Here is a 13,626-nt window from a genome sequence, read left to right as displayed (position 1 = left end):
CAAGATTTGCTGTGAAAGTTCAGATCAAGGATGTATTTTGTCTCAACTATAAGTTTATCTTTCGTTTGTTTTGATATTAGACTGAATTATGTGTTCCGTTTTAACTAAAAGTTTAAGCTGATGGAGAGATACGGTGGTATGCAGATCTAAAGGGGTCTCAATTGAATGATGTGTTTTGCTTAAGTTAAAAATTTATTATTACCTTTTGCCTAGTATAGTACTAAATTGAACGAGGTGTTTTGTCTCAACTAAATTAACGTGTATCTGAACACCGAACAGAAACACGGTGACATGCGTAAAAAGAGGAAGATTAGAAAGTAATAACAAGGGAAGTTTATTCAACAAAACTTGATTAAGCAACAAGAAGATGAACACAACATAGATTTGCAGATGACAGTTGAGTAAACTTTATGATTATACTTAGTATATGGAGGAGAAATGAGATGATCACTCACAGGGCTGACCACTATTGAGCAAAAAGAACAGCCAGAAATTATACATCATTCTAAGACATTAAACCATACTAACATTCTGCACTTGTTATTGCTCTTCCTCAAAGATTCTCCAATCAACACTTCTATCCGCTATGAAACCACACAATTTACAAGCAGCAGGACAACGAAACTAAGAACCCCGAGAGAATCCATACAGTTCCTACGCAGGAGATTCCTTAAAATAGCCAAGGAACTCTGTCGTTGCATCTTTGCTCTCCATAACCATTGGCATTGTTGCTTCGGCAAAGAATGTGTGTCTACGAGGATCATAACACACCCCACACAGGAAATACTCGAGATTTTTCGAGTAGAGTCAAACACTTGTGCTTTCCATAAACTAGAAACAAGAAGAACAAAAAAAAGGTTCAAAGGAACCACATTGATCCATAGACTAGACAACATTATGAGTGGGGCTGATTAGGACATTATTGCATGTGACATCAAGGCCAAAATCACTAGTAGCCAACAGATAAAAAAGAAGCTGACACAGAAAGCACAAGAGTGGCCAGAACATAATTACACTTCTAGATTTTCTTTTTCTTCCCAAATTTAGTTTCCAGATCCTAGTCCTTACAGGCAAAAAACACAGAAGAAGCAACAATGAATTCGATTCGATCAGGGAGGGATTCACAATTCCCGGAGGACACAAAAGTACTAAAGACTGTTACACCACCACCACCAGCACAAGAACTAAAGAATCTAAATCCTTAACCACCGGGGGCGAAATTGCATAAGTTTTGACATTCCATAACCATCGGGGGGGCGGGGGGCATAAGGATAGCGGGGGTTACCCTGAATCGAATTCTCAATCGCCCCCGGTGGGGAATAGAGTAAGGACCTTCCTCCCATTAGCTGATTCCACATCTTCCACATATGATGGCACCAAAGAATTGGCATTATTATTATTATGTACTGGTGCCCCTATCCTCTGAACCTGTTGCTGGGATTGCCTGGATAGGAATGTATGCTCGAATTGCCCGTTCGGGGGTGACCCGAAATGCCTGTACTGTTGCTGGAGCTGAGGGTGGTGCCCCACCATCTGGTGGTGGTGTTGCATTGCAGCAGCCACCGGGACAAACGGCAGGAAATGGTCGGAGTTTGACCTCACGGGGTGCAGGAAATGTGGCGGCACCGGTGAACTAGCGAACAAATGGTCGGTTGCAGCGTCCACCCCTGCCCCAGCGGAGTTGTTTCCCCCGCCGCCGCCCCCTCCGCCATTAGAGAGACCTTGCATACGCTTCAGATAGAGCCTGTATTTCTGCAAATGGCTCGCCACGTTCTCGCGCGTCAGGCCGTCCACGCTCATCAGCTGCATTATGGTCTTGGGCACCGCATTCTTGATCCCCAGGTGCGCCACCGCGTCCACGAATCTCTTGTGGAGCTGCGGGGTCCACACGAGGCGGGGCCGCTTCAGGGTCCGGGCGGGCTCGTCGCCGCCGCCGGAGGCGGCGGCGGCGCCGCCCAAGTCGGCGGAGTCAAATTCGGCGGAGGAGTTGGGCTGGGAGGACGGCGGCGTCTGAACCGCCATCAACGGCGGCTGTATGGGCGGGTGGTGAGGGCTACTGGGATTCTGAATATCAAACGCCAGAGCTAGATCAGGAGTAATTAGGGTTTGAGATAAGGGCATAAGCTCATCCGGAGGAGGAAGCTCCTCTTCCCATTTCGCAAACCAATTGGAGTCCTCCTCCCTCATTTCTCCACCGCCGCCAAAATCCCGGTTATGAAGAAACCCACCCGCCGGAATTCCAAGATTCGAACTTTTTAACCGGCAAAGCTCAAACTCAAACTCAAACCCAGAGAGAGGGAGGGGGTAAACACTGAAAAGAAGTGCAGAGAATCAGAAAAAAAAGATGAAATCTTTATAGATGGGTATCATTTATCCTCAATCTCCCTTTCAGAAAGCACCTGATTTTTGGATAGAGGAACACAATGAATGAATGAATAGGTGGGGGTGGGGGTGAAGGTGGAGGGGGGTTCGAGGTGGATCTTGTTTTCTTCTTTACTTACAGCTTTTTATTATGGTTAGTATTGGCGATGGATGCATTTCTTTATGATTTTTATGGCAATGGGAATTTCTTTTTTTGTTTTGTGTTTTTTTTTTTAATGTGTTGATTTTGGGCATAAACAGTGGAGAGTGGAGTGCAGTGCCCGTGGCGGCTTGGGTCCGGTAGGGTTTATGTTTTTTCCGGGATTTGAGGGAGCTGAGAGGAGCCCTCTTTATGCTACTTTGCTTGAGATGACTCGTGAGAGTGAGTGCCACCCACCATTTTCATTCTTTTTTTTTTTTTTCCTCTTATTTTACATCTATATTTGGTAAGGGAAAATACTGTGTACTTTCAACTTTTACTTTCATCTACAAAATTTTGATATAGATACTTATAGTAAGACCTACATAAAAAAAAAAAAAAACACTTATCAAAGCTCGCCATATAAGATAGTAAGATTTGAGAGTACATGTAGTATAATTCTTTGATAAATTCTTCAATTTTACTACATTTTAAAATTCATCTACCAAACAAAAAAAAAAAAAAAATCAATTTTGGCATATAATAAGCAGATTATTAGTACAACTGCAAGTTAAAGGTACAGAATTTTTGAGAGGCAAATTATTTTCTTGACTATAGTCCACGCAATGATGTATAGATCACAACCTATCCTCCCAAATGCTCTGTCGGCCGGGATGTGGGGGCCCTTAGGATTGGGGTTTAACCTTTTGGAAGAATGTATAGATCATAACAAAAAGTATATTTTTAATATTTAAAAGTACATTATTTGTGTTCTGAATGTACATTATACAAATTGATGTACTTTCAGTACTCAAATAATGTATTTTTTCTGAATATAATGTACATTTTTAATATATTAAAAGTACATTATTTGTATACTGAATATACATTATTTGATAGTATGATTCACACAATAATGATTGTTTAAAAAGTTCTGGGCTCTTTTTTTTTTTTTTTTTTTGAAGTGTCAAGGAATCAATTCATGAACACCTAAAGAATAAAAGTTACATCGCGAGAGAAGTAAGGACTAAATGCGGGAGTATATAAATCTTATTCATTGACATTAAATTAATTAATCAAAAGATTAAATTATGAATACTTTAAATAAACTATAATTAATTAAGTCATACAAATAAAAATAGTATTTAAAAAAAAAAACACTTCACAATCTTACATATATCTTGAAATTATTTTTAAAGTAACGTATAAGAGCGAAATTTATCCAATACACATTTTCAGATAGTAATTGTAAATTTCTCATAATCCAAAAAAAAAAAAAAAAAAAAAAAAAAACTTAAAATTTTATCACATTTCTTATCAATGGGTGGGGGGTTGTGGTTTTAAGGTGGAATACAAATGAAGACATCAAGTCAATGTCTAGTAGTGTTTTGTTGTGGGTTCCACAAAGGATGTGTGGACTATCTTTATTCTTAGCTTTCAACTTCTACATTTTCCATTAAGCCTTTATTATTGTCTTTTTCTTCATTTTACAACCTAAATTAGCTATGATTTTTTATTTTTTAAGGTTTAGTCTATATCCTATGTTTAGTTCATTTTAAGATAAAACCTATCTTCACCTGTCACTTGAACTATGCCTTATTTTCGTAAAGATAGAATTAATTAGGAAAATTTTATGATGTGAAATATTATCATATCATATTTTACTATTATAAATAGAAAAAGTGGTAGCGTTTCTTAAAATGTTAGAGTTATAATATGTTGATAGATCAAAATATTAATAACTGATTTATTAGGCAATGTTCCTTTGTGTAATTTTACCAAACTATAATCAATAACACGGTACCTTTTAATATTTTAGAAATTCTCAAATTAATTAATATCTCATATTTGAATTTTGTAACTAGAGAACATGTATTGAGAGAATTATTTTTATTTATAGACAAAAAATAATGCGATTTTATTAAATATAATATCGAATATCGAGAATTTTTTTTTTTTTTACCGAATCTCTTTAAAAGGAAAGAAAAGAAAAAAAAGGTAGTTCTGAATTGGGGTTAATAATGATGATTCCATTTGTTAAAAGGATGTTTAAAGAAGAAAAAACAAATTTGTGATGTTAAGTTGCTTTATTATCTGTTTAACCACTTAATCTTGAAAAAACATGGGAAAGTGGGAAACCCATAGTATGTTGTAATGTTGACAAATGACAAATGTGGGCAAGCAGTGAATAAATTTGCCACTGTTAGTGTTGATAAAAAAAAAAAAAAAACATTGGGTCCACGCGAGCTAAGCTCACTGCTTCGGTAGGTAGTATTTGGGAGAAGAGATCAAGGTTCGAATCTCGGCAACGACAGTGTGGAGACATTTGGCCTTGAGCGCTATTGAATCACCGTAATTTACATCATCCTAAATACTCTGTCAGACTGGAGTGTGAAGGCTCTTGGGATAGAGTATTCAACCTTTTGGGAAAAGAAGGTAACAAAGTAGCAATGATATAATTGGCAAGTTCATACATGCGTAATTGAATGTCAAATTCGTTTATTTAAAAGGGTAATTCAAAGTATATTAATACAAAATAATATAGGAGATTCATTATAAATGTCACTAAAATAAATATTTAAAACTTTATAAAACTGATAGTCTAAATACTTAATCTAAAAATGATAATCTAAATAAATATTACTTTTAGTTTAAATTTCTCTAAGATTTTTTAGTTCTCTTTTTGAGTAGCATTATATTGTCATTGCCTTCTTAATTCTCTTTTCGTCGAATTAGTATTTGTCTCTCTTAATGCATTGATACTCATTGCTAACCATTTAGGCATATATGTAACAGTCAGTGAACAACCATTTTATATTGTTTTAAATATGTCTCGAGCTTGTTCATCACCATAAAGTGGGAAAAAGAACACAAAGGGACCATAATGAACAAAAAAGGATGAAGGGGAAAGGAGAAAATCACACCAACATTTAATACTTTCCGGAAAATACTACATGTATTCCGATCTCAACTTCTGCTCCCTATTTTCAAATCTTTGATGTAGACACATTTTCATGGGACCCACAGAATGAAGATACCTTATCCATGCTGGCCGCATCAGAAAGTAGAATTTGAGAGTCCGCATAGTAGAATTTATACTTCTCTGTACCAATTCCAAAACCAACATTGCCCCAGTATAAGATCAACCATTATTCTCATTGTAGAGCACATACTTCTTGCCATCTATGAATAAAGAAATCATTAATGAGAGAGAGAGAGAGAGAGCATATGGCATACTACAAACATAACCAGGAGAGTACAGGAGATGATCAAAACGTACCACAACTGTTTAGCTCCATCCTCCTTTTATCTAACACGATGCTCGTATCTGGAATTCGTACTAGAATGAAAAGAATGGAGAAGTGTTAAGAAGTTCAGGGAAGGGAAGGGAGGAAAAAGAGAAACAATGAAGTAAAAGAATCGATATCATGTTTGTTATTGGAGAAGCTAGATACCTTGGCTTTCATGGTGCATATTGTTGCAGGGCAACATTAATGTCCAGATTATTGATGATTTTCCGATTTATCATGAGCTGATTAAGGCTCGGAGTGTAGAGTGACCCATGAGTGAAGGCTTTCATTTTAGGACAATCGTCAATCTCCAAATCCTTTAACAATGGCAACTCTAAATCACGCTCCACTTGCCAAAAGACCCGGAGCTCAGGTAGGTGTGCTATTTTCAGCTTCTCCAACTTGGGAAGCAGTGTTGTGCTGTCTCGTTTCTGTTGTCGTCTCTCATTTGAAATTACTTCTTCCATTTGCAGGCAGTCACCGATTTCCATTTCCTTGAGATTGGCGAAGGCCTTAGCAACTGAGGGAGAAAATAGCCTCGTCAGATTGTTGCACGACTCTATCCTCAAACTTTCAAGTTCAATAAAAGAGCAGCCTCCTATATCTGTCACTCTATCCAATCCTTTTAGTATGATTCTCTTTAGGCAATCAAATTTGACCTGCAAAAATAAATAACACGCGGGATTGGCTAGACGAAGATAAAAAGGAAATTAAGAATGAAGTAAATAACAGTACTTCTGAATACCTGTTGGTTAAAGAGAGAATGGCCTTCCAAATCATCTGAGCTCTCTGAATCGCAGAAACTCTTAAATTTTGGTGTGTTTGTAATCTCCAAGTATCTTAATTGCGGGAACTCAATATCTTCAACGCCCTGGCAAAAACTAGTAAGGTTTGGTAACTTTTGAAGTTTCAAATGGTTTAGTTTGGGGAACGTGACCTTCTGTGCCGCATGCCCACTTTCTCTTCCATTTGAAAAGACTTCTTGCATAGATTCACAATCGTATATATCAAGATCTCTCAGTTTCACCAAACCTCTAGTCATTGGGAGTGAAAGAAGATTCTGTAATTGAGGGCATGCATCTATTAAAATGCCTTGGAGATTTCGAAGCATAACTCTTTGAGTTGGTTCCTCCAATAAAGTGATCAATTTGGGAAGTGCAATGACTTCGAGGTGACTAAGCCTCTCCATGGAACCTGCTGGAAATGGACCATTGCATATCTTCTTGAAGTTGATGAGATTCAAGAGACAGAGAGACTCTAGGATTGGGAAAACAGAACTTTCCAGTGGCACCATAGTTGTGTTCGCCAGGAATTCCACTTTACTACAGTTTTGAAGTATAAGTTTCTTCACATAACAAAAGTTCTTTGGCACCAATTCATCTATCGCAATCTTTGATCCAATGTCATCTAAGTAAAGATCCTGGGCAGTTCTTAGCAAGACACGAACCCAATTGCCCAATGGAGCCAAGAGGGGAAGAGACAGATACATAGCTTTCTGCAAGTGGCCTTCCCGTAGGTAATATGAAGAGCTAAACACAAAGTATTTCTTTGGAAAGGAGCGAAAGGATATGTTTGTGTGTAGAAGGCTTGGTTCAAGTATCTGAATCTCCAAAGCTGTTAAATTTGGTAAGGTACCTAGCTCATGGAGAGTTGCATTCGACCCCTCACGTCCTCCAGCACCTTCCCATCTGCAATTATTATTTATCATGTACACTTCTTCCAGACGGGTTAGGTTAGCGATTATCCCCGGGGCAACTATCTGGATGCAAGTGTCCCCCAAATTTAGGACCCTCAGATTAACCAGTCTTCCTATTTCAACAGGCAGTACTCTAGCACGACAGAAGCAAATGAGTATTTCAAGATTTACAAGCTTGCCTATGATGGAAATTTCCTCAACATGATGATTGTCCAAATACAATACTCGAAGGTTTCTCAAACCCCCAAGTGATGGCGGCAATGAATGAAAATAGCTCCCGGGCATATCCAGCACTACAAGTCCTGGCATCCCATAAAAAAATTTCTTAGGTATTTCCAATCTTTCATTGCCGCATTCTAACCTTAAGACATCAAGGTTGGGACATATCAAGGTTTCCGGAAGCATAGTCAATGCATTTGAAACAATTGAAATGCAAGCGAGATTCTCATAAGAAATTTCTTTGGGCAACTCAACATCATTAGTCATGATAAGAACAGTGTCTTCCTTGTTGGCAATATATATAGCTACATCTCGAAGAACATGATGCATTTTGACATATTTATCATACTGAACTAGTGAACACTTTCTCCGGCCTTCAGCTGCATCATCTAACAAGAACCGATCCTCAAGTATCTCAACCAATCTATATACCCTAGTTCTCGCTTCTTCCAAACTTGTGATGTTTTCAAATACCCTTAGCCCGACACCGTACCAAATCAAGAATTCCAATGGAATACAATAATCTTCTGGAAATAAAGAACAAAGTAGAAAGAGAGACTTGGCCTCATTGCTTTCCAAAAGTTGGTAACTTAACTCGAGCGGTTGATACACTTCCTTCAACACTTCTGGAATATTAATTGGCGCAGCTCTTCTCAATTGTGTACGGGCATCCTCCCAAGAATGCTGACTTTTGTCTCTCAGTGCCCTTCCAACAGTTGTGAGCGCAAGTGGTAGATGACTGCATTCCCTTGAAACATCTCTTGCTATAGGATGTAAATCGGGATCACTCACACAACTCCCAGCTCTTTCTTTGAAAAGACTCCAACCTTCATCTTGCTGTAAAATTTCAATCACCACAATCTTCTGAGCGTCCATTTGAGCACATGTGTCTCGGTGTCGAGAAGTTAGTATGACTTTACACTTTTCTGCAAGTGCAAAAGCAATGCCTAGTTCCTCCAAATCTAGTCTTGCCCAAATATCATCTAGAACTATGAGAGTCCTTTTTAAAGCCAGTCTCCTCTGAAGCTTATTCGCTCGAAGTGTTGGGTTCTCTTCTTTTAATTGGAGGCCTAATCCTTCTGCAATTTCTTGTTGAATTTTTTTGGGGTCTGGTGTTAGACTAGCAGCTACCAATACAAACTCATCAAACATCATCTCTTCCGTCATTCTTTTTCCTACCTTTCTGGCCATCATTGTCTTTCCTACTCCCCCCATACCACAAATCCCAATCAAGTTAATGTCACCATCCATGAGTGCTTCAACTATTTCCTCTTCATTAGACTTTCTAGATTCAAACTCTATGTATTGTCTATGCCCAATAAATTCAACCTGCAAAGGAGGTGCAGGAACGGAAAAACTCGAGTATTTGGAACCTTCCACTATGAGTTCAACCGCAACCTTCGCCCCTTTCTTGGCTTTCTTACTCAATGTATAACGCAACTTAAGATTTGGGCAATAGCCGTTAAAACAGCCTTTTTCAACCTCAGCTTTCTTTTCCAAAATGCTCTCTTCCTTGGCAGTAATTTTCTCTATTTCATCTAGCCATCCCTTAACATCGGGTGCAATAGACTGCAGGTTTCTCTCCTCCACCTCAATTCTCTCTTTCACCCCATCTCTCATATCCTTTACCCGCTCCACTTTCATTGTGAAACTTTCCATATTGCTTTTGTACTGAAACACATATCCAATCTCATCCAAAACTGGTTTTACAAGTCTTTCAAGAATCGGTGCCACTAGGGCAGATAAAAATTCCATCCTCCCAAATCCGTTTGGTCTCTACAAAAGTAGTTCTTTTCTCTCCTAACAAATAAAAAGAAACTATTACACCTACTTGACCAACATGTTATATATCCAAATTAGATTTAAAGCTTCATCCTAAATGCATCTAATACTTTCAATCTAAAGTTCGGAATGCACAATCTCTTCAATTCAACACCAACAAGAACACATTTTCAATAGACTTGCTAACAATATAGCATCAAATCAAGTGAGGGCATTAATCGGGGGCCAACCTAGCCAAGTTGGTCATATTGTTTGCTTGGTAACCACAAGGTTCCAAGTTTGACTCCCGGTGGGAGCGGCCTATTGGCCTTCTTAGTTTGAACAGTTCAACTATGTCCAACCTAGACTGATTTATCTCATTGGGTCACAAGGCGCTGTTTGAGCACGCTCGGATAGTGGGGGCATTAACCTTGGAACTAGAAGAGCAACTTTTACTCCACTACACACAATTATTCTCTTTTGCTCTAGTGGCACAATATATCAAACAGTTTAAATACATGAAAATAAAGCAAAGATAGAAATGCGGTACCTTTTCAGCTTCCAACCCAGCAGTTGTAAACTGAAGAAATGTGACAAGAACTAGAAAAGATGAGATTGGAATAAGCTATGGAAGTGGCAGTGTAGGCTTGAAGTGATGAGCTGCAGAATGGGAAATTTGTGTTGGATAGCATATAGGTGTTACAATCATGGCTAGGTATATATATGAGAGGAGAAGAATATAATGCTTTTCTCAAAGTACAAGACTCCATCGCCATTGTTCTCCCCCTATGAGAAAGTGATTCTGAGAGGAGACAAATAGGATCAAGCAAACACTTTAATTACTTCACAAAATGCACAAGATTTCTCTTGGCTCTGGGTGTTATTGGGTACGTTCACCTTACTGTTACATCAAGAATATAGTCCCTTTCCCTTTAGGGAAGTTTCAAGCAAAATAAAAAAGGTAAAGAAGAAGTAGATATGCAGTCATGCAGAGAGAGGTGGGGAAGACCTGTTCCACCAAAATCTTTTTTGATAAGGTTCAAATTGGCTACTCAACGCTGATAATGCAATTAAGTCATTGAACGAAAAAAAAAGTGCAATTAAGTCACTGAATACTCCAAAAATGTACAATTAGGTCACTGAACACTCCAAATGTATATAATTTCACCGGATAGCAGGTTACCATCAATTTTAGCAGATTACCTGCTTATGTGGCAGCTGAAGTGACATTTTTAATAATTTTTAAATAATTTTTAATAATAAATTTAAAAAAATTAATTTAAAAAACCGTTGTTTTTTTAAATTACATTTTTTAGAAAAATTTATTATTAAAATTTATTAAAAATTATTTAAAAGTTATTAAAAATGCCAACTCATCTGCCACGTAAGTAAGTAAACTGCTAAAGTTGAGGGTAACCTGCTATTAAGTGAAATTGTATACATAGAGGGTTCAGTAGCCTAATTATACTTTTTTTCGTTCTGTGGCCTAATTACATTTTCAGGTTACGTTCGGTTGCTAATTTGGACCTTATTCCTTTCATTAATACTCTGCTACATTTATTTAATTTTACTCCTACAAACATCATGATTCATTTACTTTTTTTTTTTTTTTTTCCATTTTTCTGCTAGACTATATTTTTTTCCTTTTTTTTTTTTTTTTTTGACATGTTACTAGTTCCACCTTAGTTTCTGCCTCATACGTAGCTTGCACCTAGTTCCCGATTCCTGCTCCATTAGTTCCACTATGGTACTCTAGCTCGCACCTAATCCCTGGTTTCTAGCTCCACTGGTTCCACCTTGATTCCTGACTCATACCTAGCTCGCATCTAGCTAGTCCTCGATTCCTGACCGGACTATATTTTAAACTCATAAATAACCTATCATAAAATTCATGTAAGAGATAAATCTCGAGTTGCTTAAATGATTTCAGGTTTTTCGCCACATGTACACTTATATGTGCAAGAGATCTAATTGATCAATGTCTCTCATAATTAAATATTGATTGATCAACGAGGTACTTAGTTAAGCCGCAACATCATAATTCATGACAAGTGAGGATTATAAGTACAGTCTTATAAAAATATAATTTAAAAAAAAACAATATGTTGGTTAGTATGCTATTTTTCCTCTTGACTTTACCTCCAGACTTATTAATAATTTCTATTTATTTATTTATTTGCTACGTTGAATTGACTAACCACACTCAACATGATATATATCTACTTTTAAATCAAACATAAAATAAATCAATCAAATGTTTCCACATAAAGATCGTTTAATAATAATTGTCCGTATATAGTTGAACGACTCAAACCAATAAAGTCAATAGATCATCTCCAGAAGTTATATTAAATCACTGATAATTTACTCTTTACAATACATAAGTACATAACACCGACATAATTTATAACCCTTAAACATTTTTATTTTTTTGTTAATTGTATGTAATTTGATTGATTTAAGCACATCACGAATGAGCGTTGGGTCGGAATGCCAAACTTTTATGATTGAAGATTCAACCTTTAGGGAAGACCGAATGAGCGTTGGGACAGGAAAGGACCTAAACGGGAAACATTGGAGTATTGGTAACCTTCCCCGAGTAGTTCAACAGCATCTTGTGAACCCTTCTTGGCTTTCTTACTCAAAGAATAACGCAGCTTAAGATTTGGGCAAAAACCTTTGAGACAACCTTTTTCAACATCGGATTTCTTGGCCAAAATCGTGTGTTCTTTGGCAGTGATTTTGTCTGTTTCATGTAGCCATGCCTTTACTCTGGGTGCAACAATCTGCAGCTTTCTCTCCTCTTCCTCAACTCTTTCTTTCACCTCATCTCTCATAACCTTTATCTTCTCCACTTTCTTCCTGAAATTCTCAATGTTGCTTCTGTACTCAAACACGTATCCAATCTCTTCCAAAACTGGGTTTACTATTCTGTCAAGAACTGGCTTCAGTAGGGCAGATACAAATTCCATCTTCCCAATTCTTCTTATCTCTACAAATGAAAACAATTCAACCAAATTAGATAAAAGCCATGCAATATATATATATATATATATATATATATATATATATATATATATATATATATATATATATTGGGATGAGCATTAGGTTAATTATGTCTTGTCATCTTAGTCGATCGGCAGCAAAGTACCACAAGAGTAAATCAGTCTAAGTTGTCTATATGGAATGATGTAAATTATGGTGACTCAATGTATTAGTAAACAAAGTCAAATGCAGGTGTGCACAAGGGATCTGTCTATTTTGAGCATATTTAATATGCCACCAAAGTTTGAATCTTGATCTCTTCTCTCAAATACAGCATACTGAATCATTGAACTAAGCTCGTGCGAGCATCATAATTCTGTCTCTTTTTGTGTTATATGGTTGCATATAGCAAGCAATTAAAATACATCACAGTAAGACAAACAGAGATATATAAAAATATGGTACCTTTTTAGCTTCCAACCCAGCAGATCAGAGCAGTTGTGAAGTGTGAACTGAAGAAATGTAAAATAAGCTAAGAAACAGCAGTAAAAAGGGGCATATTATATTGGCAGTAGTTTTGAAGAGATGAGGTGCAGATTAGAATGGGGAATTTGTATTTGACAGTGTAAGAGTGTTACAATAATCATGGCCATATTTAACAAGGACAAGAATATAATGCTTTGCTCTGAGTACAAGTCTTCATCACCATCAATGTTGTTCTTCCCTTATCACAATGTGATTCTAAGAGGATCGGAGATAAATAGTTAAGATGAAGCAAACGCTATATATGTGTGGACAATAGGCGTTACTGGACCCCCCTAATTCTAAGAGGAGATAAATAGTTAAGATGAAGCAAACACTATATATGTGTGGGTACTAGGTGTTACTGGGCCCCCTTATCTTATTATTTGATTATTGTCAATATTCACTTGGTCGAGTTCGTTATACAAAGTATTCATAGTGTGATGTATCTCATTTATGTGATCTGCAATATTATTATATTGATATGAACTTTACACAATACGCACTCTCATGTAATAGTTAGAGAACGAAATTTTAAATTTTCAGAGTTTTTAAATTATTTTTATTGGTTATGTTAAGCTAATATATATAATATATTAATCTAAAACAAATATCATATGGACCCACCTTTATGGCCCCCGGAAGAAAGC

The 13,626-nt window shown here is 37.0% G+C and overlaps 2 protein-coding genes across 3 annotated transcripts; both read right to left on the bottom strand.

The window, feature by feature from the left end:
- Positions 1–321: 321 nt before the first annotated feature.
- On the bottom strand, positions 322–2,676 carry LOC109182321 (transcription factor PCL1-like). The gene is made up of 2 exons (XM_019332464.1): positions 1,290–2,676; positions 322–1,256 (listed from the first exon to the last, which is right to left on the bottom strand). The coding sequence occupies exon 1, from the start codon at positions 2,185–2,187 to the stop codon at positions 1,300–1,302; it is 888 nt and encodes a 295-aa protein (XP_019188009.1). The 5' UTR covers positions 2,188–2,676; the 3' UTR covers positions 322–1,256; positions 1,290–1,299.
- A 2,709-nt stretch (positions 2,677–5,385) lies between these two features.
- On the bottom strand, positions 5,386–12,939 carry LOC109180942 (probable disease resistance protein At4g27220). Of its 2 annotated transcripts, XM_019330664.1 has the most exons (5): positions 12,920–12,939; positions 6,536–9,505; positions 5,962–6,449; positions 5,781–5,824; positions 5,386–5,683 (listed from the first exon to the last, which is right to left on the bottom strand). In XM_019330664.1, exons 2-3 carry the CDS (start codon positions 9,458–9,460, stop codon positions 5,964–5,966), a joined length of 3,411 nt encoding a protein of 1,136 aa, XP_019186209.1. In that variant the 5' UTR covers positions 9,461–9,505; positions 12,920–12,939; the 3' UTR covers positions 5,386–5,683; positions 5,781–5,824; positions 5,962–5,963. The 2 variants fall into 2 exon arrangements, with proteins under 2 accessions (XP_019186209.1, XP_019186210.1); XM_019330665.1 differs by having other exon boundaries at positions 5,386–5,800; positions 5,956–6,449.
- Between the last annotated feature and the right edge of the window lie 687 nt (positions 12,940–13,626).

This window comes from Ipomoea nil, unplaced genomic scaffold, assembly GCF_001879475.1.
Source record: "Ipomoea nil cultivar Tokyo-kokei standard unplaced genomic scaffold, Asagao_1.1 scaffold1043, whole genome shotgun sequence".
Lineage (NCBI taxonomy): Eukaryota > Viridiplantae > Streptophyta > Magnoliopsida > Solanales > Convolvulaceae > Ipomoea > Ipomoea nil.
Note: the sequence above shows the minus strand (reverse complement) of the source record. Positions and strands in the feature narration are given on the sequence as shown.

Coding starts and splice junctions, on each gene's coding strand:
- LOC109182321 (XM_019332464.1), bottom strand. CDS start 2,187: ATGAGGGAGGAGGACTCCAATTGGTTTGCGAAATGGGAAGAGGAGCTT.
- LOC109180942 (XM_019330665.1), bottom strand. CDS start 9,460: ATGGAATTTTTATCTGCCCTAGTGGCACCGATTCTTGAAAGACTTGTA. Junction 6,450..6,535: donor ATTCTCTCTTTAACCAACAG/GTATTCAGAAGT, acceptor TTATTTTTGCAG/GTCAAATTTGATTGCCTAAA.